This window comes from Eucalyptus grandis, chromosome 1, assembly GCF_016545825.1.
Source record: "Eucalyptus grandis isolate ANBG69807.140 chromosome 1, ASM1654582v1, whole genome shotgun sequence".
NCBI classification, from domain to species: domain Eukaryota; kingdom Viridiplantae; phylum Streptophyta; class Magnoliopsida; order Myrtales; family Myrtaceae; genus Eucalyptus; species Eucalyptus grandis.
In genome coordinates, this window is record NC_052612.1 from 42,024,260 (window position 1) to 42,050,712 (window position 26,453).

At 38.5% G+C, this 26,453-nt stretch overlaps 1 protein-coding gene across 1 annotated transcript; it reads right to left on the reverse strand.

Moving 5' to 3' along the window:
* Window positions 1-10,014: 10,014 nt before the first annotated feature.
* Window positions 10,015-11,399, reverse strand: LOC104443916 (hypothetical protein). The gene has a single exon (XM_010057471.2). The coding sequence runs from the start codon at window positions 11,169-11,171 to the stop codon at window positions 10,215-10,217; it is 957 nt and encodes a 318-aa protein (XP_010055773.1). The 5' UTR covers window positions 11,172-11,399; the 3' UTR covers window positions 10,015-10,214.
* Window positions 11,400-26,453: the final 15,054 nt, after the last annotated feature.

Below are 26,453 nucleotides of genomic sequence, written 5' to 3' on the forward strand. Positions count from 1 at the left end.
CCACTCTTTTCTTCTCTTTTGTTCATCACCTTTCCCTTAGACTCCTCTGCCTTTTGCCGTAGATTAATAAGAATGTAGGGCCTTGGTCTAGATACACGGCATCAAGCTGATCTCACTTTAATTAGAGTAATGCACACTCCACATACACGCAAACATAATCAGATGCTGGCATAGTAGCAAGTACTGTACTTAGTTGTTTTTTACAGCGCACAAAGCGTTTTTCTTCTTCTGATTCTCATAATCATCGCCGTGTTTTTGGCGGTCTACATATTGGTTTTCACTTTGAATCCAAAAGATGATTAATTTCCAGCTACAGAGAAGAGATGGCACTTGTCAAAACAAACTATAAAACAGAACCCAACCGCAAGTCAAACCACCCTGTCACCACAAAGAGCAAGGAAGAGGGAGATGCTTCTCTCTCAAATGGACGTGCATGAACAGAAGGTCCTGATTGTACACTAATCGACTTTAGAGATTCTGGTCTTTAACATTTACACTTCACTGTTGCCCTCGCTTTCTCAGGAATGAGTACGCTGCATTTCTTTTTGTCTCTTTCTTTGGAAGTCTTCCCATTATCAGATTTCACGAAGAACTAAATTTCGACTTTCGTATCAGCATGTTGGTGAAATTAGATTGGATGAATATTAATGCGGTAGACATTTCATTAATAAGTCACATCAGTCACTGAGTGTGTCGGAATTTACCAATAGGAGTGTTTCATTGAAAATTGGTGCGTAAGCCAAATAGTCAACAATCTTTCATCAAAAGTTAGATTTTGTCTTCTTTTTTTAAAAAATAATAATAAATAAAATGGAATTCCGTGGTGATTTAGATAGGAATATATTCAGCTAGACAATGAAGATAATTAGCAACCTTGAAAATAAAACACTAGAAATTAAAATGATGTAAAACAAAAGGACAATAATCCAAATAAACTGCAAAAAGTACAATGGGATTGCGCATTCGTGTTCCTTTCCATGATCACACGCCGCCACTTACATATCCTACTAACTATAGCCCTTGACTAGTAATTACTATTAGAAGTACGGTTACAATTGCGCCTCCGAAATTTTAAGGACACGCATGATAAAATTTATATTTCTCCATTCATTTATTTCTCTGTTCTCCAAAATAAGTTTGTAACAAAAATCTGTTTGGTAACACAATTTTTTTTATTTTTTTATTTCTAGAACAGATTTCTATTTCAGAAATAGATTTGAAATAGAAATCGAAGCTAAAATTTTTAATTTCTCAATTTCTAAAATAGAAATTTCTTGCCAAAAATCAATTTATGTTTCAGAAATTTTGTTATGCACACCCTAAGGCTCCAATTTGCACACGAATTTTATCCATGGATAGCTACAACTTTTTTTTTTTTTTTGGTAAAGGTACGAATTATATTGATTTTGCCAAAAGAATACAAGGAAGGATAACCGGTACCCGACAGGACAAGCACTCGGGAAGACAATCGTCAAAGAGAGTGTAAGGGTGCCATGGGATTCCAAGGAAAGAAAGAACTACCAAAAGAACAAGACAAGAAAGAAAAGACTAACAAACAAACACTAGAAAGAACCTCCATTAATCAAAGATAGATGGATGTAGATCCCACTCCATAGTAGCCTTCTATTCTTGTGGTTGTCCGGAACACGTTTAAAGGTCAACGCCTTATCTTTAATAGCCTTTTGAAGGTGCATCTTCATCGCCGGGATAAAGAGGGCCTGATTGCGAAATAACATATTATTGCGCTCTTTCCAAATAATATAACAAAGAGCGCCAAAGCTGAAGCGAGCCATAGATTCGAAGAAACTATCATCTGCAAACATCCTGGTTGCCCATGCAAGATTATCCATCCAAGGCTTGTTTCGCCAATATAGGTTGAATTTGGCCGCCCAAAAGGAAACGAGATTACTTGAAACTCGACAGGCAAAAAATAAGTGGTTCACGAAATCTGGTCTACATAAACGAAGGGGCAATTAGCATTTGCAATTCTAGCGTAGGAGATAAGTAAGACCCGAGTAGGCAGCCGGTTGCGAGTAATGAGCCACGAAGTGTCGATACCGCGGAGGAAGAGAAGGACTCCAAATAAAGGAGTACCAAGGGACCGAGTTACCCTTTGGGCGAATCAACTCCCAAGCCGAGGCAGAGAAACGTCTGTCGGGTGGCCAAGCCATTGAATCCGATCATCTTCTTGATTTATCACCGGGAGGGGATCATCCCAATTGGCCATGATATTTATAACGAACCAACCCATAGGGGTGGTGAAGCCATCCGCCACCGAGGCTAGGCGAGAGATACCGGTCCGATAAATTTGTTGGTTCGAAAAGATCTTGTACAACGGTCCCTTTTGATGCCAAAGATCAAACCAAAATGAAACCGACTGCCCATTACCAATGATGGACAGCTACAACTTTTGAAGCTATTGTAAGCGCCAATCTGTTTCCTTGCCTTTAATGGACATCTTGATCCTCATGTACTCCTCTTGCCCTCAATACTTTAACTAAATTTCAATATGGCTAACCACCTACTTGTTTCTTCAATGAATTTCACTTAATGTCTCTTGACTACTTGTTGATGTCAAATCCACATTACAGTTGATAACTCTATTTCGTAGACATTGATATCCATGCCATATAGTTGTTGATTGTTCTATGGCTTGGACCACTTTTGTCAATTAATCTTGTTTGATCGACTGACCTTGATCATATGTTGATCTGTTGAATATTTCAATAACATTTTGAAAATATTTACAATAATAGTTTCGATAAAAGTTATGACCGCATTGAAGACCATTTTTATTTTTAACAGTCACATAACGGTTTCTTAATGGTCATATAACGGCTTTTCAATTGTTTTGTAACGTTTAATTTATTTCTCAAATAAATCCTTCATTATTTTACAACGGCTCTTTTAACGCTCTATTTTGTTCGAATATAAAAATAAAATCTCACAAGACAATCTAAAAAAATATACACTGAATGAAACCGAGAATATTCTTTCTTTTAAAAATCTTTCCTTTCATTTTCCTTGCTGGGTTATACACAATGTTGTTTATGTTCCTTCTAATATTTAGTGCGGAAGATAGAAGAAGGTCTGTTATATCTTGGGAGCATAGCCATCAGAAGCCTATCGCACCGAGTTTCATACTCCGGGGGGCGGAATTATTCTTAAGGACAGTGCTTACACTTGCACACCTCAGACAAATTTATCTACTCTCTTTAGCTTTTTCTTCTAACAATCTTAAGGATAATTCCCATGGAGCCTCAAGTTGATATTGCTACTGATGCCTCAATCTCCGCCAGTCCAGTTGCACTACCACCATGACCACATATGTCCTATGCCAAACCATTCCCTGACATATCGAAAATTGAAGTTTTAACAGCAACAATTTCAAAAGGTGGCAAGAAATGGTTTTCTCTATTCTAGATGTGCAAGGCGTGGCTTTCACGCTTACGGAGGCCGAATTAACTAATAACAAGTTGCGAGATCAATGGATACACGCTAATAAGGTATGTAGGCACACAATTATTAGTACTCTTTCTAATGAATTGTTTGATGTCTACTATCCGTACAAGGAAGCAAAACAAATATGGGACTCCATGACTGCAAAGCACACTGCCGAAGACGTGGGTAGACAAAAATTTGTAATCGGAAATTATTTTCAATGGGAAATGTCCAATGATAAGGAGATCAAGACACAAATCAATGAATATCACAAGTTAGTGGAGGACCTGAAGGCAAAAAACATCAATTTACAAGAAGAATTTATTACAGGCCTGCTGATTGAAAAGTTGCCTGAGTCTTGGAATAACTACAAGCAACAACTCAAGCACAAGGACAAGCAATTGTCACTAGCCGATCTAATCATGCATATTATCATTGAGGATACAACTCGCAAGAAGATCAAAGTTGCCAAAACTAGAGAAATTGCTACCAGGGCAAATTTGGTGCAAGACAAATCTCAACATTACCAAAATAGGTATAATAACAAAAAACCTGATCACAAACCCAAGGTTACTCACCCCACCTTCAAAAAGAAAGGCTCTTGCTTTGTTTGTGGAAAACAAGGTCATCATGCAGCGCATTGCAGAAAAAGAATAATGGGAAATGACAATCCTGCTAAACCAAAAGTCAATTTGGTTAAAGCAGATGACTCTAATAATATAATTGTTGCAGTTATTTCCCAGGCCAACATTGTGGCCAATGTCAAAGAGTGGATGGTAGACTTAGGTGCTACCAAGCATATTTGTGCAAACAAAAATGTCTTTTCCTCCTACACGCCAATAGAGGAAGGAGAAGAAATTATTTATCTTGGTGATTCAAGAACTGCTCAAGTTCTTGGGAAAGGAAAAGTTATTCTCAAGCTCACATCTGGCAAGACTTTGGCCATGAATGATGTATTACACATCCCTAATATAAGGGCAAACCTGGTCTCAGTAGCTCTTTTGGGAAAGGTTGGGGTGAAGATGGCACTCGAATCTGATAATATTGTAATGACAAAAAATAACGTCTTTGTGGGAAAGGGTTATTGTAATTAAGGACTTTTTGTTCTTAACGTTTCCAATATTATCAATGAAAAATGCTACTACTTTCGCTTACTTGGCTGAATCTATTGATTTATGGCATGGTAGATTAGGTCATGTTAATATTTGTTATATTAAAAAATGCAAAAACAAGGTTTAATTTCAGGAATTAAAAACCCATGTTTTAATAAATGTATAATATGTGCCGAAACAAAATTTAAAAAAAAAAAAAAAAGCCTTGTATTTCTATAAATAGAGAATCTGATTTGTTGAGTTTAATTCATACTGATCTAGGAGATTTAAAACAAACTATGACTAGAGGAGGTAAACAATATTACGTGACCTTCATTGATGATTATTCTAGATTTACTACAATTTATTAGCTTAGGCATAAAGATGAAGCTTTCGATATGTTCCTTTTTGTATGAAGCTGAGGTAGAAAACCAATTGAATAAAAGGATAAAAAGAATTAGATCGGATAGATGTGGAGAATATGTATTGCTTAACGAATTTTGTGAAAAGAAAGGAATAATTCATGAAACTACGCCTCCTTATTCCCCCGAATCTAATGGCATAGCTTAAAGGAAAAATAGAACTTTGAAAGAGATGATGAATTATATGCTTGTTATTTCTAATGCTCCAAATAATTTATGGGGTGAAGCTATTTTATCTGCATGTCACATCCAAAATAGAACACCTCATAAGAAAACAGGTAAAACACCCTATGAATTATGGAAGGTTATCATCTTAATTTAAAATATTTGAAAGTATGGGGGTGTCTTACTAAGGTTATGCTTTCTAATTCTAAGAAAAGGAAAATAGGCTCTAATTCATCTGATTGCATGTTTATTGGTTATGCTTAACATGGTGTTGCATATAGATTTTTTGTATTAAAAAGTGACGTGCTTGATAATAATATTATAGTTGAGACAAAAAATGCATAATTTTTTGAGCATATTTTTCCATTAAGTGTTGATACTATTTCTCATGCATCTCTTCATAAAAACGTTTTCAAAAATTCAAATGATGAATTGAGAAGAAGCAAAAAAATAAGGAAAAAACTTCTTTTGGGAATGATTTTTATACTTATTTTATTGATAATAATCCTTTGACTTATTCTGAAGCAAAATCTTCCACTGAAAGAAACTTTTGGAAAGAAGCTATAAAAATCAATATTAATTCTATATTACAAAATCAAACTTGGAAATTAGTTGATTTACCACTCGATGCAAAACTCATTGGTTATAAATGGATTTTTAAAAGAAAATATGATCATGATGGTTCTATTGATAAATATAAAGCAAGATTAGTTGCAAAAGATTTTAATCAAAAATAAAATATTGATTATTTTGACACTTTTGCTCTACTTACAAGAATTTCATCAATTCGTGTTTTAATTGCTTTGGCTTCTATTTACAAACTTGTTGTTCACCAAATGGATGTTAAAACAGCATTTTTAAATGGTGATTTGGAAGATGAAATTTACATGGTGCAACTTGAGGGCTATATTTTTCCTGGCCAAGAAAACAAAGTTTGTAAACTTGTTAAATCCTTATACGGCTTAAAGCAATCGCCAAAACAATGGCATGAGAAATTTGATAATATTCTAGTTAATAATGGATTTTTCTCTATTGGAGTAGATAAATGTGTATACACAAAAACCGTTGATGACGAATCTATAATTATTAGCTTATATGTTGATGACATGCTTATTTTTTGTACTTGTATTGATGTTGTGAATGAAACAAAATGTTTTTTGACTTTTAAATTCGATATGAAGGACATGGGGAAGCTAATATTATTTTGGGTGTTAGAATCGTAAAGAGTGATAGTGGCCTAATGCTTACTCAAGTGCATTATGTGGAGAGGCTACTTAAAAAATATGATCACTTTGATGTCAAACTTGTGAATACTCCTTATGATTCTAATATCCACTTAGTAAAAAATAAAAGTGATGGTGTAGCTCAATCCAAGTATGCTCAAATTATTGGGAGTTTGATGCATTTGATGAATTATACTCGACTAGATATAACTTATGCTATATGTAGATTGAGCAGATATACACAAAATCCCAATGACGATCATTAGATTGCCTTGAGCAGATTAATGAAATATTTGAGAGGAACTGTGAATTATGGTATTTTATATAGTGGATTTCCCATTGTATTAGAAGGATACAATGATACTAATTGGATTTTGAATTCAGATGAGACAAAATCCACTAGTGGATATGTGTTCACTCTTGGTTGAGGTGTTGTAACTTGGAAGTCAGTTAAACAAACAATATTTGTTAAATCCACTATGGAGTTAGAGTTTGTGGCTCTAGAATTGACTGGTAATGAGGCTGAGTGGTTACAAAACCTCTTAGCGAATATTCCTTTGGGAATGAAACCAACACCTTCTGTCTCTATGCATTGTGATTGCCAAGCGGCAATATCCATTATGGTAAAAATAGACACATCCAATTGAGACATGATGCGGTAAAGCAGCTACTTAAAGATAGAATTATATCCATCGATTTTGTAAAGTCATAAGTGAATTTGGCCAATCCTTTGACTAAACATCTGGGAAGAAAATTAATTTATAACACATCGATGGGAATGTGACTTAAGCTAATTAAGGAAAAACAACAATGATGATAACCCAACCTATGTGATTGGCGATCCCATAAATTAGGTTCATATGGGTAATAACAAGTCACTTGTTGTTCTAGTGATGCGCTATTAAAAATTATTGTCCATTCTAAGATGAGAATGGTGCAAAATTTCAAGGAAAAAGAGATTGAGCAAAGTTCTAAATGAAATTCCATAGCCATTGTTGGTGATGTATTAAGTTGCAGAATACACTTGATGGAATCACATATATAAGTGTGGAGTGGGGCCGCTTCTATGAGAATTTTTGGCGAAAATCTCTAAAGCACTTATGAATAAACCAAGCATGCGCATGGCCTATTATCGCAAAACCGCGTTAAACAACAAAGTCTGTGGAAGTATAATGTGATTGATGAAAATTATAATTCACAAAAGAAATTTTTGGTTCATAGAATTTTCAAACTTCACCAATAATTTCGTGAATTATATTTCATTTTGTATAGGGCTGGTTCATAGCCTAACAAGCACCGGTTTCGATGCATTACACTCCAATAACCCATAATCATTATTAATTTTTTATTTTCAAAATCTTTGGAAATATGTGGGGATTGTTGGATATTTCAATAACATTTTGAAATATTTATAATAATAGCTTCGATAAAAGTTATGACCGCATTGAAGACCGTCATTATTTTTAACGGTCACATAACAGTTTCTTAACGGTCATATAATGGCTTTTCAATCGTTTTGTAACGTTTAATTTATTTCTCAAATAAATCCTTCATTATTTTACAACGGCTCTATTTTGTCTGAATATAAAAATAAAATCTCATAAGCAATATGAAAAAATCTACACTGAATGAAACAGAGAATATTCTTTCTCTTAAAAATCTTTCCTTTCATTTTCCTTGTTAGGTTATACACAACGTTGTTTCTGTTCCTTCTAATAGTCAGTGCAGAATATAGAAGAAGGCATGTTGTATCTTGGGAGGATAGCCGTCAGAAGCCTATCGCGTCGAGTTTCACACTCCGAGGGACGGAATTATCCTTAAGGACAGTGCTTACGCTTGCACACCTCAGACAAATTTATTTATTCTCTTTAGCTTCTTCTTCCAACATGATCAAAGTAATTTGGTTATGTTTTTGTGTAAACAATCAGTAAACTTGTGAAAATGGGCTTTGGGCAACTTAACTTACTCTTTACTACAGGCAGAACTACATACATTTTATGAAACTCCAACCAAGAGCCTCTATGCAAGTTCTCAAGTTTTCCCACCAATATAGTGTTCTTGAATCTTGTTGATGCTTGCCAGCATACCATTATGGATTCCCCTTTGAATTATCTGGTCTCAGCTCATTTGAAACGAATGCTGTAGCATTTAGACAACTAGGGATCGAATTGCGAGGGAATGAGCATAAGTAATCAACAACTCGCGCAACCTAGTACTTGATTATGTTCTGTCATCCATCCTGGAAGAAAGACTCCTTGCAAGATAACTTGGTTCCTGTATGAGTGGTTTTAGATGCAAGAACTGTTTAAACTGCTTTTTGATGATGATCAGATGCGGCATGATGACCCAGAAAGCCATAGCATCTCTAGCTGCAAACACAGATGCCAGGTATTGACATTGTGCTTGAACTGTACCATTCAATATCCTTTAGGCTTTAACTAAAGGTTTCTAACGCCAGGCTTTGACATATTTATATCAGGGTACTAAATTCAAGTTTTAAGCGCAACTGTTCTTGAGGATATGCATGATAACCTCTCTTTGTGGTGCTCAGTGCAGTGCTCTTTGATATAATTTTGTTAGCTTTCAGCTGTACACGTTCATTAAACTCGAACTGCTTCCATGTTAACCTCTTGTTCTCGCCATGCCCAGTGTTAGAGCAAATGGCCAGGACATATTGGACAACATACTTGGTGCTGCATTCTGAGTGTATCGTAGGATGCGTTGATTCCAGCTTTCCCTTTTCATTTTCTGAACTGTGCAGAGTGAGGCAATCCATAAGACTACTTTGAGAGCACAAGCTCTCTGTTTCACCCTCTGCCTATTGGAAGAACGTCTTTTCAGGAAACACTTTCCTGTAATATTCTAGTAAACTGCAGTTTGTTCTTGTAGTCAGTCAATAGAAAAACGTGACTACGTATTGAAACCAAATTCATTGTTAGCAAAGGCTTTCACTTCAGGCCTGTTTCGCAGTGAAGGATCAGGTTTCCAAATTTCGGAGATAAAGGGCCTTCATCAGTATATGTGTTTCCCAAAGTTCCATACGAATCATCAGCCACAAAATCTTGATACAAACAGGATTCTCAAATCTCCAAACCAATAAATTTTCAAGACTTGATCTAATGGTGATATTCTCGGTTCTCCATCTGGTTTAGGATCTTTATCTGAAACCATTCAATTTGGAGAATTGAATTCCTAGTTCTTTGTTGTTATAACATGTCCTCATCCTGACTATGTCACTTTGGTTTATCGGCAATGGGATTATTTCCATTCTCCATGCAGATCATCACCAATCCAGGAAGTGATTCCCACCAACACTGATATTGTGAACTCGTCTCAACCCTTTCATGATGTTGCATCATCTAGAATTCTTCTTTCTTCTATCTGGTACTAAAAATCTTCCGACACTGATTCTTCATTAAACGTGGTGATTTGCATGGTAATTCAGCTAATTCAGTTTGTTCACGCACGACAATTTGAGCACCTTGACATTTTCAAAGCAGGAATCTGAGCTCAAGGAGGAGGCCCGTGGCTGCCAGTGGAAATCATTGCCCTGACAACTGTCTTTAACCGTTCAAAGTTATATTTCTTACAGGAAATACCGTGAAAACAAGGACGAGTCTAGGACAACTCAAAAAGCAGAGGGATCTACTTAGTTAAGGCACTCGTCCCAAGTTTCGAAATTTCAATTACCATACAAGAAGACATTGTATAAGTTTAACTTGACATTATTACACTGCAGCCCAATTGAAAACAGACTGTCTGTATCTCTGTAGACAACAAAGAATCTATACTATCAAGTGTGCAAAAGTGAACCTGAGACAAATGGATAATCAGCTTCAAAGAGACTAACTAAACACATAAAATGGCGCCTTTTAGGCTTTCCCTTCAATCCTTGCACATGTAAGGCCAATACAAGCATCCACGAAATCTGCATCTATAAAGTCCGTCGAGAAGACCTGCAACCTATCAGCTAGGCCTTTAGAGAAGCACCGAGATATAAATAGCCTAGCATATCCATGAATGCGATAAGTGACCGGCTTGACACACACAACTGGATTGTCCGCTTGCGGTGTTACTGTGTTCTCGACCCTGTAAAAGTATTTCCTCATGGAAGCTGGCGGCTGCTCACCCAAATGCTTCATATTGCTATCAAACTTGGTTGATGGCAAATCGGTATCGAGCCAGTCATCCTTCAGATAGCCCTCACTCCACAATGGGCCTCCCGCCTGTGGTTTGGGCGAATTCCTAGGCTTCCAGACACAAATCACTCTCTTCGGCAACAACTCCGCAATCGTCTTACCAAAAACACTATCATCCTGGCCGATCAGATACTCCCCAAGTTGATCCACCAAATACTTATCAAACTCAGGCGGATCCTGATGACCAAATTCAGTTCTGACTTCTAGAATTATAATCTCGGACTTCGTCTCACCTAAAAACTTCTTGACGTCGTTCAGGATGACATCTACACTATAAGTTGTTAAAATCCCGTGGCATACCTGGCGATCCTCCTGGACTCGAATATCAAATACCCGAGTGCCTCCCACGAGCTGATCATAGATACTCAGCGATTGGCATTGGGCGAAAGGACGAGACACGAACTGGATTCCAATCTTGTTCGTACCTGAATCATGAGTTCCTGGCCAGACAATCTTGAAAAGTGGGATCTTTCCGGGATCGAGGCCGTTCATCCAGTTCTTCCTATCCAAACAGCAGTAGTCACAGCCGGGAAACTGCGTCCCACAGGTCTTGCTGAGATCCCTCAGGACTTTCGCCTCTCGCAACACATCTTTCCTTCTTTGAATCTGTTTTGAGATCTCAGAACCCATGCTTGATACAAAGAAGAAGATGAATAGCGAAGTTTGACTTCTCAAGCTCTCCTTCCTTGCGGCCTTGGAAACTATTTCTTGTTCCTTGGAATTACGTTTGTCTTAACTAAAGATTGATTCTATGCCCCAGGTAACGCTGATGCAGGAATGAATTAATCTATGGAGTTAGACATAGACTCACCTCGTGGACTGCGACATAAGTCGTAGTTTATTTCATCGTGAAAGCTACTGCCTGGGATAAATGTTATAATTAAGCGCTCGAAGAGGGACATTATTTATGATTAGTTGCGGGGGTTGGACAATTTGGTTTGGAACATGATTGCGGTGGACCACCCTGCTTGCGCGATTGAAATATTACCCTCTGATTCCGGGGTAGGTGATTAGCTGTTATCCTTTCAAATCTTTTTATTTGGATCAAGCTATCTCTGGCTTTCCTAGAAGTTGGTCAGGATTTGAAGCAACTGAGAAGAGCACGCCTCTCAAGAATATATCCGGATCTTGGACGGCCATGAAATTGATACTAGTCGATCGGAAGCTCCGTGTCTTGAAGGTCTCTCACGTCCTAGAGACAAGTTTCTAACAAGAAGTAATATGTTAGGATTTTGTTAACGATTCTGCCAAAGAATGTATTTAAATTTCTTATTAAGCAATTGAGCGATGATCTTGGCGTGATGGTTCTGATGATCAGCCGCCAATTTTTTTTTTTTTTTTTGATATTATGAGAGAGATCTTTTGTGATTGAGAGCATGCTTATAACTGCAGACTATGCTATTTTGATTCTAGATTTAATTTGTTTTTTTTTTTTGATAGCTTATCTGGAATTTGCTTTGTTTGAAAGCTTTCTATACTCCTCTCATGTTTGATTATGACAAATAAACGAAATTTTTTTAATTAAATAAATCGAGCAAAAATGACATTGTAGTTCCTAATATAGTAACTCTCCTTGTGATATCTGTAATTAAGAATTTGGAAAGCGAATAATTCTTTATGAGCCTGGATATTAAATCCAATTTGGGCTTAGACCACTAAGGAATCAATTTTTTTTTTTTTTGGTGATCCAGGGAACCCAGCACGGTCGGTAGCCGGAGGTAAACCACTGGGGGCGACACGTGCTAGCCACCACACACGTGCCACTGGGTAAGTCGCCAAGAGACTCAAAGCTAGCCTTTCTGCAACTTGCATTGCAAGAGCTTCGAACACTAGACCTCCTCGATGGAAGTCTAGCGTTTACCCAGTTGAGCCACCGCGGCAGGTGGCGAAAAAAAAAGGAATCATTGTAAAGCACAAAGGACAACCTTAGCACTTGGTCTTATGTCATGATCTAAAAAGACAACCTTAGCACTTGACAGAATATGGATTTACATCATGGAAACTCCCAACACTTTCTGTTTGCTTTCTTTTGGCTGTGATGTTCACGGATCATCGCTTAAACTTTTTACTAAAAGAGTCGGAAATATTAGGGTGCATCTTTTGGGCCTAGATAGTAAAGGAACTTTTGACCAAGACGAGAAATTTTACTCACGGATCCAGAACATGTGCACTCCACGAATTATAGTTGCTAATACTCGATGAGACATGCCTAATCGAATAACAATGATTCGGCGATTGAATTCAACCCCACTACAAATGCGGTGTAACAAGTTGTATTTATAATTATAGATATGAAAACAGATTCATCCACCTATTAGTTTAAACTTTTATGTTAGACTTGTACAAGTTGTGATTATAATTACAGATGTGAAAATAGATTCCTCCACCTATTTGTTTAAACTTTTATATTGACTTGTAATGATTGGAAAAATTATACAAATAATCCTTAAACTTTGGTCTATTAAATAATGTCATCATTGGACTTTTAATTTGTTAAATTTTGTCCTTGAACTATTCCTAAATGTTCGATATGGTCCTTAAATTTTCAATTTGTTTAATATAATCCCTTAACTTTCCATAACAAAGTAAAATCAGTCTTTGGTACTATTCATAGGTTCTTACAATTATACTATTACCCAAATTTTAGAGTATCTTTTCATTCCGATCCATTTTCTAAATCAACAATAGATATGCTATATTTTTATTTCCTTCTTACTTGTTGGGTCTTATAAATATTGCTATAATTCCATCTAAGTATATTTTTAACTTATGATCTCTATTAAAGTAGAAATATAACCTCATTTCAAGTTATATCGGATTCATATTCCTTTTATTTTTTTTAAATGATTCTTCATAAGAATATTTAATTATTATATTAAATTATTTATATGTAAAATTTAAATCTTGTTCCTAAATTTTTAGATAGACAAAATTTTTGAGTTTTTGTGTTCGTATTTTCTTAACTAAATTAACTTAAATCTGTAAATTGGGAAATTATAGTAGTTTGACATGTCAATTCGATACAATTTTAAAGGACGTTCTACTTTTACTATATCATAAGCTAAAGTACACATAAATGGCACTATCGTAATATTTATAAAAACCAAGACAGTAAAAAAACGTAATAAAAAAGCCATATATTTTTTGTTAACTTAGGGAATAGATTGAGATTGAAAGATATTTTAAAATCTGAGTAATGATGTAAGAATGAAAACTTAAGGAACTAAATTAAACATTTAGGGATAGTTTAAGCACTTCATTGAATGAATAAGAAGTTTAAGGATGAATTTGCTCGTTGACACAAAGTTTAGGAATTATTTGTGTTAGTTTCTTTAATCTTGAATGCACCTATTCTAAATCTTAAGTTGAAGAGACATATGGCACTGGCTATTATTGTTAAGGGGGTTGATTGTGTTTAGCCATTTTTGGCTTCCCGTAAGACAGATTTCATATGAAAAAACCAAATCCGTAAGTTACTTGGGTTTCCTATAATACGATATTCCCAAAACAAAAAGTTAATTTTCATGTCGATTACTCCAAATTTCAGAATTACTAGGTGGGTAACATCATTGACATACTCAGCAAGTTCTATTTTTCAAGATGGCAAAACATGCAGATCACCTACTTTCTCCTGGTGATAAACCAAGTCCACTTTAGATCATCTAAAGCCTCACAAAAAGATACCATAACGTCCAATTTCAATCTCCACCACAAATCAATGAAAATGGAAAAGACATAGAGCGAATTACCAAATAAAGGACATCACCTCATCCACACACAAAATACTACCATATATTTAAGCCATAACCTTTGGCCCGCAAAGAACCAAAGGTCAAAATGAAAGAAGAAGTGGACCATAACAATGTCCAAAGTGTCTAGTAATGCATAGCTATTACATTATATTCAACCATCGCATCACCGGTGGTGAGGTTGAGAAAGCACTTGTTCGACATCACTCTTCCACTCGCCAACTGGAAAACGTTGGTCCCACCAACGATGGGCAACTCCCGATAGGTCGTGAGTGTTGGGTCACGGCCTAATATGCTTAGGGCACGCATGACAAAATTTATGTTCCTTTATTTCTCTGTTTTTTGTTCCCCTGAACATATTTGGAATAGAAATCCATTTGGTAATGCAATTTCATTTTTCTATTTCTGGAATGGATTTTTATTCCAAAAATAGATTTGGAGCAGAAATCAGAAGTTAAAATTTTTAGCTTTTCTATTTCTAGAATAGAAATGAGGAACCAAAATTTTTCTTATCGTTCACTATTGTTACTGCCCGTCGCCCACTTGCTGCCCATGGGATGCCGACCACCAGCCGCCGGCCACCGCACTCCAGCCGCCCATTGCCAACCACCGGTCGCCGGATGCCGAACGCCCATCGGTCGTTGGCCACTCATCGCCAATCATTGGATGCTGAAGGCTCACCACCAACAACTGGATGTTCGTCGGCGACCATTTGCTCCTCGCCACCGACCGCCCGCCACTCACCGCTAGACTATGGCCACCGGCCTCCTGTCACCAGACTCCGGATGTCGGACGTCAGATGTCAAACTCGGGCGTTGGATGCCGGTTGCCGTTGTCGAACTCTGGTGTCGAACTCCGGACTTTGGCCGCCCACCACCGGTCGTCGGACTTGATGCCGAACACCAAATGTCGACTTTGGACTTCGGCCACTCACCGTCGGTCACCGGACGCCAAACGCCGGTCGCTGAATGTCAGACTCTGGCCACCGGACGTCGATCGTTGCCACTCCTAGAAATAGAAATTTTATTCTATTATCAAATGAATTTTTATTTCAGAAATAGAAATTTTGAATTGTTATCAAATGCATTTCTTTACTCAGAAACTCGTCCATGTAATAGAAATTGATTTCTGTTTTAGAAATTTTATTATGCGCGCCCTTAGAGTGTTGCTGTTGTACTCTGGACTTGTGAGTACAAGTTTCATGTCCATGAGTGGGACCACTGACTCGAACCCAACTAAGCCAAAAACCCATGAGCCTAGCCCACGAGGGGGGACTTTGGCTTAGGACCCTCGGTCAATGGGTCGTTGATGATGTTGATTGCCTTGAATAGTATCTGGGACTTCTTGGTCATCGCAGCCTTAGCGATGCACATTGCATTGGGGCTCTTGCCCAAGATTGTGTTGTGGAAGTAGGAGGGGATAAGTATACTAGAAGTATCAAAAATTGTGTACGGCGTTCACTTTAGTGTCTAAAGTTTTTACTGTCTTACTTTAGTACTAAATCGGAGAAAAAACAATCATTTAAGTGTCAACGGCGAGAAATTTCGGTCAAATTAATTACGTGTCATTTATAATTAAAATTTTAATATGACTTGGCAATTTTTTAACAACTTTAGTCCACGTGGCATTTTCACATGGCATGTTTGGCATTAAAGTGATCGCTTTTTAACAACAATTAGCACTGAAATGATCACTTTAAATAAAATTTGGCACTCAAGCGATCACTTTAAATAAAATTTAACACTCAAATGATCATTATTTACAACTTTTGGATGACATTGTTTATGGGTTATATGTTGACTAGGCACACCGATGAGTCATGTAGGATTGAAAAATTAATAAAATATAGTCACGTTAGATTTCTTGCGACCCACACTGGAATTGGCATTGGCACTTAAATGATCTTTTTTTTTTTATATAAAAAAGTGACACTTAAATGATTCGAAAAAAAACTTTTGGCACTAAATTAAGCGTTATACACAACTTTTGGCACTTCTAGCGTATTTATCCCAAGCAGAAGTGGAGGCATGTGGTCTTGCACTTAGAGTGGCTAAGCCTAGTGAACCACGCATCCACCTTCTTGGGATCATCTGCCTTTGGCACGCGCAAGGGTCGTGGCAGTAGCCACTAGAGCAAGAGCCACCGCCACCATTGCCGTTAAAACTAGCTCGGCCATCTCGCTTTCAATCTGAAATTGTTGGGAGAAACGATCCTACTGGAAAGAGTTTATAGGCAAAAAGAATACATGTTTAGAGACAGCAGCAACAGACGCTGGGGAAATCATTCACTAGTCGTGCTTTTTAATTAGCGACCGAATCCATTATTTTGCTTATCTTATTAAGTCATTGACTTTGAGGTTAGCGATTTGGAAATTGACACTAATAAAATCAATTTTTTAGTGGATACACATGGCATGTCTATGCACGTTCTAGCTAATAAACGTGCTATGCTTTGTACGAGAAGACATATTAAAAGTATTGGACAGATTTGATTGCTGATGAAGATAGAACATTAGTTTATTGTTCTTTGATTGGATGATCAAAGGTACCATTTGCCCCTACTATTATTGTTGCCAAGTTAATAAAAATATATCTCCAGAATATATACCAAAGTTATAGAGAAATGAGTTCAGTAATTACTCAATTTATTGTTTGGAATTTCACTTTGAATGTGTTGTGTGTTTGAAAAGAAAAGAAGAAAGGTTGTTGTGAAGAAGAGAGTTATTGCTCTTTGATAGTTGTGTTTGGCCATATTTACAGATAACCAATCAAGATATTACTTGGGAATAAGTAACTTATCTTCACTTTTCATGATCAACCATCACTTTATTTCATATCAATAAAAATTTCTTTTCATATCTAACAATCACCTTTTTCATGTCCAACAATTACTTCTTTTCATGATAATTATCTATTTCAACAAAAAAGGCACATAGTTTCCAAATAAAAAAAAGGACATCAAAAGTGCTAAAACTTCTGTACAATGCTTACTTTGTTGTCATAACTTATCAATTGATCTCTAGAGTGCCATTATTATTAAAAAAAAAAAACATTCATCACAAATCTCAAAACTTTTGAACACTTCAAGTACCATATGTTTTAATACTATATAGGATTTTTTAGCAAAGAAAATCACTACCGTTACCCTAGTGAGAATTTTTTTTATAAGTTATGGCATTTAAATAATCAATTGAAATATTATGGCATCAAAATGAGTGTCGTATAAAAGTTATGGCACTTATGACATCATTTCTTCAAGTTCTAGTTGCATAGGGTATATAAAGGTATAGAAATTTCATTTCACTTTATTTAATAGAAATTTTGATCTTATAGGATGATTTATATTAACGTATTACATTTTTTTGGTCAAAATAGAAGGATTATTGATGAAGAACACTCTGTAAGTAAGTCGATCCAATATAAATAAAACATTCAACTCAAGATCACTATACACTATATAGATTCCCAAAAAATTGACCCCTAATTAATTAAACATTGTGGAATCAACGAATTTGATTATAGTCGACGTGTGGACCCCTCAAGTGCCTTAACTTTGCCCAAAGGGACACTTAAGTGCCATAACTTACGAAAGGTACACTTAAGTGCCAAAATCGGAGTAAAAGGGATCACTTGAGTGCCAATCCGGCCAAAATCCGGCCAAATTGCATACGTGGCATTTTCCGGCGATTTTCGGTGACTTCTTTTACGGATGTGGCAAATGTTTTTTTTTTTTAAAAGCCGACGTGGACGACAAAAACGACGTCGTCCATCCACATTGTGCGATGACCTAACTGACATTCCTCCCCATCCGCGTTGACAGTCGATCTCAGGCCCTTCTCTCCGTCGCCATTCACGCCCAGAGCTGGTCATCGGTCGCCGTCGTCAGTCGCCGCTGTTGGTCGCCGTTGCCGCTCACCGCTTACCATCATTGGTCGTCGTCACCGCTCACCATTGTCGCTCGTCCAGGTTCGACCCCTTCTCCCCCTCCCCTGTGATGAAATTAGGACTCGATTATTTAATTAGGGTTGGCTTACCTAAACGCTGTTCCTCGCCGTCCGCGTTCACAGTAGATCACAGGCCTTTCTCTCCGTCGCCGTTCATGCCTAAAGCTGGTCATCGGCCGCCGTCGTCAGTCGCCATAGTTGGTCGTCGTCGCCGCTCACCGCTTACCATCCTTGGTCGTCGTCACCGCTCACAATTGTCGGTCATCTAGGTTTGGCCCCTTCTACCCCTCCGCTGTGATGAAATTAGGGCTCGATTATTTAATTAGGGCTCCACTCGATTATTTAATTAGGGCTCAATTATTTTATTACAGCTCCGATGGAATTTGTGTTGATATACTTCAACTGAAACTTGCTGACATTACACAAAGAGACCAGATTTCTCATTATTTTGGTGAATTTGTCTTTCAAGCCAATGTCAGAGTATGTGATTGTTATATCACTGTCTATGCATCTCCTTAAGAGCATCCTAGTAAAGCACGTGACTAATGCCATTCTGAGAAAAAAACTAAGTTCTTGAACCACCCTGCTTGTGAGAGTATATAGGGTATGTCCTTGAACCACCCTGTTTGTGAGGCTGTATAGGGTATGTCCTTGAACCACCTTGTTGTGATTGCTGTATAGGGTATGTTTATCAATCCAAAACCCTGCTGTGATTGCTGTGTAGGGTATGTTTATCAATCCAAAATCCTGAATAAGAACATAATCCTGCTGTGATTTGATTAAGTTGATGTCAGAGTATGCTATGCTTTGATTTGCTTAAGTTAATGTACATTCTCTCACATCGCACGTTTAGTGCAGTAGACATGCTTGGGCTGTGATTGCTGTGTGGGAACCTCTGTTTTTGGTTAATATTTTAAGGGAAGGGAAGACAAATAATTAAAGTGCCGAACTCTTTTTGGCTTTTTGGCTGTCATGTAGGGGCATATTGTCAGTGTGGGGACCTCTATTTACTAAAGTCCATGAGAGTGGGGGGACTCCCATGTGCAATTGTCTAGTGGTCCCAAAAACTAATGATTATTTTTCTTGTTCTTGGTGTAGTAATGGCGCATGACAAGGATTATGTCGTTGTTATAGTTTGCTACAATGGGGAATTTGTGATTAGGGAGGATGAGTGGGAGTGTGAGGGTGGAAATGAGGGCACCATCTTTGTGGATATAAAGAAGGCATCTTATATAGGATTTCTTAGGGATATAAATACTTATTTGCCTTGTAAAGTTCAGAAGCTGCTGTATTGTATTCTGGGAAAGACTTAAGAGAGGGTTTGAGATGCTTAGAAGATGATAATGGTCTTAGGGATATTCTATACCATTATCTTCATGGTGAAGAGGTAAAAATATTTGTTGAGTACAATAGTGAAAGTGAGGATGAAGATGATGATGGAGAGAGCGCCGGAGTAGGACAAGAAGGAGATGGTATTCAAGGTAGTACTGACGTTAGGGTCGAAGGAGGGCAGGATAGATATGATGGACATGAGAGAAGCGCATATGCAGTTCACCAAAGTGATGATGACATAGGTGATGTCACAATCTCTGGATTAGATTGGGAAGTGGCTGAATCAATTGATGATGATGATGGAGGGTTGCCTGCTGAAAATTTTATAAGTGATGACGACGAGGAGGAGCTTGTATAGTCAAGAATACAACGAAGGGATTTTTTAACAGCTAAGTTTGCAGCTTTGCAAGTAGCCGAGGAAGTTTCAAACAGACCCGAAGGCCCTACAGATGCTGGTGCTGCTGGCGAGGAGACTGACTATGAAGAAAGCGTCGAGAATGCTACTTCCTAGGATGAGCTTGAAGAAGATGAAGGACTTGTGCATAGAAGGAAAAGGAAAAGTAAGTTTCCTTCTTATGATCCATCCGTTGCCTCTCCCACTTTGTCGGTAGGCATGAAATTTCATGATGCGAAACAATTTAGGAAGCTATACTGAAGATCTCCATTGCTGCACAAAGGAACATTGACTTCATTAGAAACACTAAGACCTTTGTAAGAGCTAGGTGTTCGCAGCAAAATTGTCCATGGAAGATCTATGGCGCATTTGTTAGGAAAACTGGATCTTTCCATATTAGAGCCTACCAAGAGGAACATACTTGTTCCATTAATTTTGAGAATAAAAGGGTAACAAGTGCATGGTTATCGAAGCAATTCTTTGAATTGATTAAGCTGATGCCTCAGATGAATACTACTCGGTTCAGGATGCTGGTGAAGGAGCAGGTAGGCATCAATATATCTAGGAATCAATGTAAAAGATCGAAGCAAAAGGTGATGAAGATACTCATTGGTCAGTACAGCGGTGAATATGGACAGTTGTGGGACTATGCTTGGGAGTGTAGGTTGCAAAATCCTGGAAGTAGAGTGTATCTCGAGGTCGTGGAGAGACCACTTCCTGATATTGGAACGAAGTTCGATAAATTCTATGTTTGTTTTGATGCATGCAAACAAGGTTTTTTATCTGGTTGTAGACGGATTATAGGATTGGACGGGTGTTTTTTGAAGGGCTTGTGCAAGGGAGAATTGCTGGCCGCAATTGGAAGAGATGCAAACAACCAAATGTTTCCCTTGGCTTGGGCTGTTGTGAAGGTAGAGAACAAGGACAATTGGTCCTGGTTCCTAAAAAATTTGATGACTGATTTGGAGATAACAAATGGGGCGGGGGTGGGCATTCATGAGCGACCAACAAAGGTAATGTTTGCTTTTTAAAATATTAACATACTTGTTTGCTTTTTGATATCAACATGTCATTTGCTTATATTTTTTTATATTTTCAATTATTGCAGGGACTTGTTCCAGCAATAGCTGAGCTGTTGCCTTATGCTGAACATCGAATGTATGCGCGACACATATACGCAAATTGGGCAAAGACCTATAAAGGGGACAAGTTGCAGTCGCAATTTTGGCAGCTAGCAAAGAGCACGAATATGGCCGACTTTAGGATGGCCAAAGAAAAGATGCTTCAATTGACAAAGGATGGTTATGATGCACTTGTTCCAAACAGACCGAAGCATTGGTGTAGGGCGTTCTTCAGCGAGGAATTCAAGTGCGATAACATTGATAACAACATCTGCGAAGCATTCAATGGGAGGATAATAGATGCTAGATGTAAACCAATTATCTCGATGCTTGAAGACATATGGGTTTTGGTCATGACTCGGCTGCACAGACAAAGAGATGACACTGCAAAGTGGACTAAGCAATATGGTCCTAGGATTGCTAAGAAATTGGATGACAACTTGGCTGCAAGTAGGTATTGTCATCCCATTTGGAATGGGGATGAAGGATATGAGATAATGAAGGGTTCCGATAAGTATGTTGTCCATTTAGGTATGATGAAGTGTTCATGTAGAGCATGGCAACTCGGTGGAATTCCTTGTGCACATGCCATATGTGCAATTCAATTGAAGGGCCACAACACGAAGACTACCTTGATGATTGGTACAAGAAATCGAAATATCTTGCTTCGTATCAACTCATGTTGCAGCCAATTAGAAGTAGCAAGTTCTGGGAGCCAACAGATCGCGAAGCACCTCAACCTTTTCCACTGAAGAAGAGAATGGGAAGACCAAAGAAAAAAAGAAAAATGATGGAGGGAGAGGACTCATGTCACCGTAGGATGAATAGGATGGGTGTACCGATAAAGTGCTCTTTTTGCCACATAGCAGGGCACAATATTAAGGGTTGTCAATTAAAGAAGCAGCAGGAACAATTGAGGCCAGGAGAAGGGCCTAGTGAAGGGACAGTTGGAGAAGGAGAAACGAAAGGCGAAGTGAGTCGATTGTTCTTCGATCGACGACAATAAACCCAAGTAAGTCATGACAATTATGTTTATGTTGCTTTATGGTTTGTTATGAATATGTACATAGATATAAGTGACATGTATGTAATGTTTTTGCCTTTGTCAGGTCACGGTGACACGTGAAGAATTGGCCAAAGCCCTTGCTATACCTGAAAATGAAGGGCCTGTTTAAAGAACCGAAGGTGGAAGACAGCCAGCTGCAAGATTGGCTAAAACAACTGGAGGGCCAGTTAAGTCGACTGTTCTTCAGCAGCAACAGAGAAAAAAAATACCCGGTCAGTTAAATTATTTGAGTTTACTTTTCATTTACGTTCTAATATGGCCTGATGTTATATTTATGATGTCCTTTGCCTTTTTCTCAGGTTCGAAGAAGACAAGCTAGAGCTCAGCTGCTAATAGATGGCCTAACTAAAGGGCCACCACAAGATCCATCACCAAGGTCATCACAAAGGCCACTAGAAGGGTCATCACAAGGGCCACCACCAAAGCCTACCGAAGGTGTCACTGAAGGCGAAGGCGTAACTAGAAAAACAACCGAAGAAAGCCAAAGCCAAATCAAGAGCCACCTATAAGAAGGCCATCTACAAGACGCCTAGCTGAAGAATTGGCCGAAGAAGCCCCTTCTGTAGCTGAATAGCCACAAGAGCCGAAGAAATCACATGCGAGAAGAAGAGGCAACCAATCACAAGTACTTGAAAGTGACGCTCCCCTTCGAACAAGAGGGGCTCTTGGGAAGAGGCTTAAACAATATGGTAATGGCCTTTATACAGATGACCGTTCTGGAACAGTTATTCTTAATGTAAGTTTTATAGGCTGCATTTAATTTAATTTATAGTGCAAACTTTTGTTGATAATTGAGTTTTCTTTTTGAAGCCTAGGAGAAGTTCAGAGGTTCTTATCTCTCAAGGCCGAACTCAAGAATCAACGGCTACGCCAACAAAGAAGAAGACATTGCCTGTGCCAACAAGAAAGAAGAGTGAGAAGAACCCGGTTGCGGGTCCATCCGAATCGGTTTAGCCTACAACGGTTGCGGCTCCTTCGAATCGGTTCAACCTAGGACAATTGCGGCTCCATCGGACTCAACGCATCCCAAGACAGCTTGAAGAAGAAGTCTCACGTCCGGTTAGAAAAAGTGCAAGGATTATGAATCAAGTGCGAAGTCCATCAAAACGAGCACGAACAGAGGCATTGTGCATATTGATTGATGAAATGGGATGTGATATGGTTTGTGGGGCTGAGGAGTCAGTTGTAAACATATGTGGATGTTTTTTTTTTTTTTTTTTTTATAATAGTTTGTCATTGAGTTAGTTGAGTTTGTGAGACTTCAGTCATTGAGTTTGTGAGACAGATGTTCAAAATCAATGGAACAACCGTTGTTGCTTATCATTTTTGGCATGCCTTTTTTCTTTTTTCTTTTTTGATTTTGTTTTTTCTTTTACTTATTGCTACTTTTGGTGGTGGATATGTGGTGGTGACTGGGGTGCTCGTGTGGTTGGTGGTGGCGGCTGGTGAAGCCTGGTGGTGGATATGTGGTGGTGACTGGGGTGCTCATGTGGCTGGTGGTGGCTGCTAGTGAAAAGCCTGGTGGTGGTGGGTTGGGTTGGAGGTTTTTGCTGCACCTGGTGCAAGATGTATGTGCAATATGCACAGCTTGCACCAGGTAGTGCTGGTGCAAGCTGGTGTAAGACACCTTACACTTGCAACTTATGCAGCAACATACCACCAACATAGTGGTGGCTGGTGATGGCTCAAATGGATGCTTGGGATGCCTGGTGGTGATGATGGCTGGAGATGGTGGCCAGTGGTGACCGGTGGTGGTGGCTGGTAGTAGCCGATGTGTACAAGAAAAATGCCACTTAACTGATCACGTTCTAAAAAACCTAGCACTTAAGTGTTCACTTTTAACAACAAGTGACACTTAAGTGATCCTTTTAATAATAACTTGATACTTAAATGACTCTTTGTCTATCACGACTGGCACTTAAGTGATCCCTAGATATAACTTATAGTACTCCATTAATCACTCGTGTCTGTTCTATGTATATGGTGGTTTGCAGCAAAACAGAGAAGCTACTGGTTTACACATTTGCTGCTGATTTACATTCAATTCAAGTAAAAATAGTCACCACAACACATCGACCTAATATACATTCCATCATCACTGATTTATATTTGAGAATAAGCAAAAATTGTTGAAATCATTCATTCATTCATTCATTCAAAACAAGTACATTTCCCGACACATTTACAACTATGGCGGTTGAAGAAACTTCTTCTCATCTTACGAGTCATTTACATTTCATCATAAAGTAGGATAGACAAAGAAACAACAACACAATAAACGCTTGGTAACACTTCCGTTCAATTTTCATTTTGAAACTTCGTTCTTCAAATGGTTGACAATGAAGATGCTTGAGCTTGAGCTTGCATTGAGTCAACATCGTCCAAGTCGTCCACAAGCGTAGATGGAGGTTGATGACATCCATCAAGTAGGTCCAATATCACCTCTGTGGCTCGGTGAGAGAATTTCGTATCGACTCATTTGAAGTATTTGCACTTCGAGCCTTCTCTGTATCGGGCACATCCATAGAATCTTCTCCCGGGATTCGTTCGAGTCCACGATGTTCTTCTTGGACTTGGTAACCCACAGAAACATAAATGCTCGCCTTCTCCTTCGCTTCAGCGAGAGAAATTTGAGCCGCTGCTAAAAGTCTTGCTCTCCATTTCCAATATTCGGTGGTAGAATTTGGGGTAAATCGAATTATGGTGCAAGATTAGGGCTCCAGCGCTTCAATAGCATTTTTCCCGATTTAGGGTTTTAGATTTAGGGCAAATGGGGAAGACGACGGCGTTTTCGCTAATTTAAGGGGTCTATTTTGGGCGAACACCCAAAACAACGTCGTTTGGGGTTAATTCGAGCTGACTCAGCTCTCTGGCGAGACACATTGGCGAGAGATATTAATATTTTAATGCCACGTATGATTTCCGGCCAGCTTCGCAGGAGATGGCACTCAGGTGTCCCACTTTTCTTAAAATGTGGCACTTAAGTGTACCTTTCGTAAGTTATGGCACTTAAGTGTCCATTTGGACAAAGTTATGGCACTTGAAGCGTTCTTTTGCCGATTATAGTCAAACTTCTTTACTTAAGTCTTCCTCTCCAGTCTCCCTTTTACCTTGACAGCTCTCAATGATAGAACAATAAAGTATGTACATTAGGAAATGGAAGGAAGACCTTAGCCATATCTATATAGTCACATCTAATGAATCCATCTATCACCGGTCACTCTAGAACACTATGCTTATAGTAAGCCATCCTACCACATCTTTGATGTGTAAAGCCAAATATAATTTAGTAATCTAATTTTACTTAAGTTTTCATGCATTGCCTAATATATTGTAAAAGCCTATTCAAACGCACCTATTCCAATTATTAAGTTGAACAAGACATAAAGCCCTTAATATTATTCTTAGGCTGTGGTTTTTTTTTTTTTTTTTTTTTTGGTCGGAAATAGATAGCTTTCATTACTTAACCACCATCAGAACACCACAAAGTTTCAACATCCAAGCATAAAATTAATGAAAGAGAAGGGGGGGGGACAGCTTATCCAGTTAACGGGAAGTTGCCTGCTCGGTGGGCCTTTGCGACCCAATCCACTGCTCTATTGGCTTCTCTGGGCTTGTGGGCTAATTTGAATTGAGGCATGTGCTTCAAAAGAGTTTTTCAATCACCAGTTACTACTCGTGCGGCCCATACACATTCTTTTTGGCCCAAAATACCTTGAATAGTTTCTAGATTGTCTGAAGTGAGTTGGAACTCTTTTGCACTTTCCAAGTACACGACAGATCATGCACTTCTGTCTTGTTCAAAGTGTTGCAGCCAAAGTAAAGCCTCCCTCACCGCTAGGGTTTCGGCGATCAGGACTAAGGGCGCATGGATGGGTTTCGCGAAGCCGTCGACGAGGAGCCCGCTACTGTTTTGAACAACTCCGGCTATCGAACCGAACAACGTGGAGCTGCACCAGGCACTGTCAACATTGATTTTGCAGGTATGGGACTCTTTTGCCGTCAATGGGTTTCTGTTCGTTGGATCTAGCCTCATCTTTTTTTGATGGGGTCTATTCCGTAGGAGCTGGTTGTTGAATAGCAGGTTCATGGAGGTCACCTCTTCAAAGATCAACCGGAGGTTTGGCCAATGAGTTTGGAAAATCACAGCATTCCTCACTTTCCAAATCTGCCATAAAATCTCAGCGAAAAAAGCTTTTGCCTGAGGATCCACCGCCAGGTATGGGCATCCAGGACCCATTTGTCGATTCGGGTTATCTTCATCGGGGAGGTGTTGATCTATAGTCTCGAGTTTGACCAAATAGCTT

Excerpts from the sequence above, each read along its gene's own strand:
- LOC104443916 (XM_010057471.2), bottom strand. The coding sequence starts at position 11,171 with ATGGGTTCTGAGATCTCAAAACAGATTCAAAGAAGGAAAGATGTGTTG.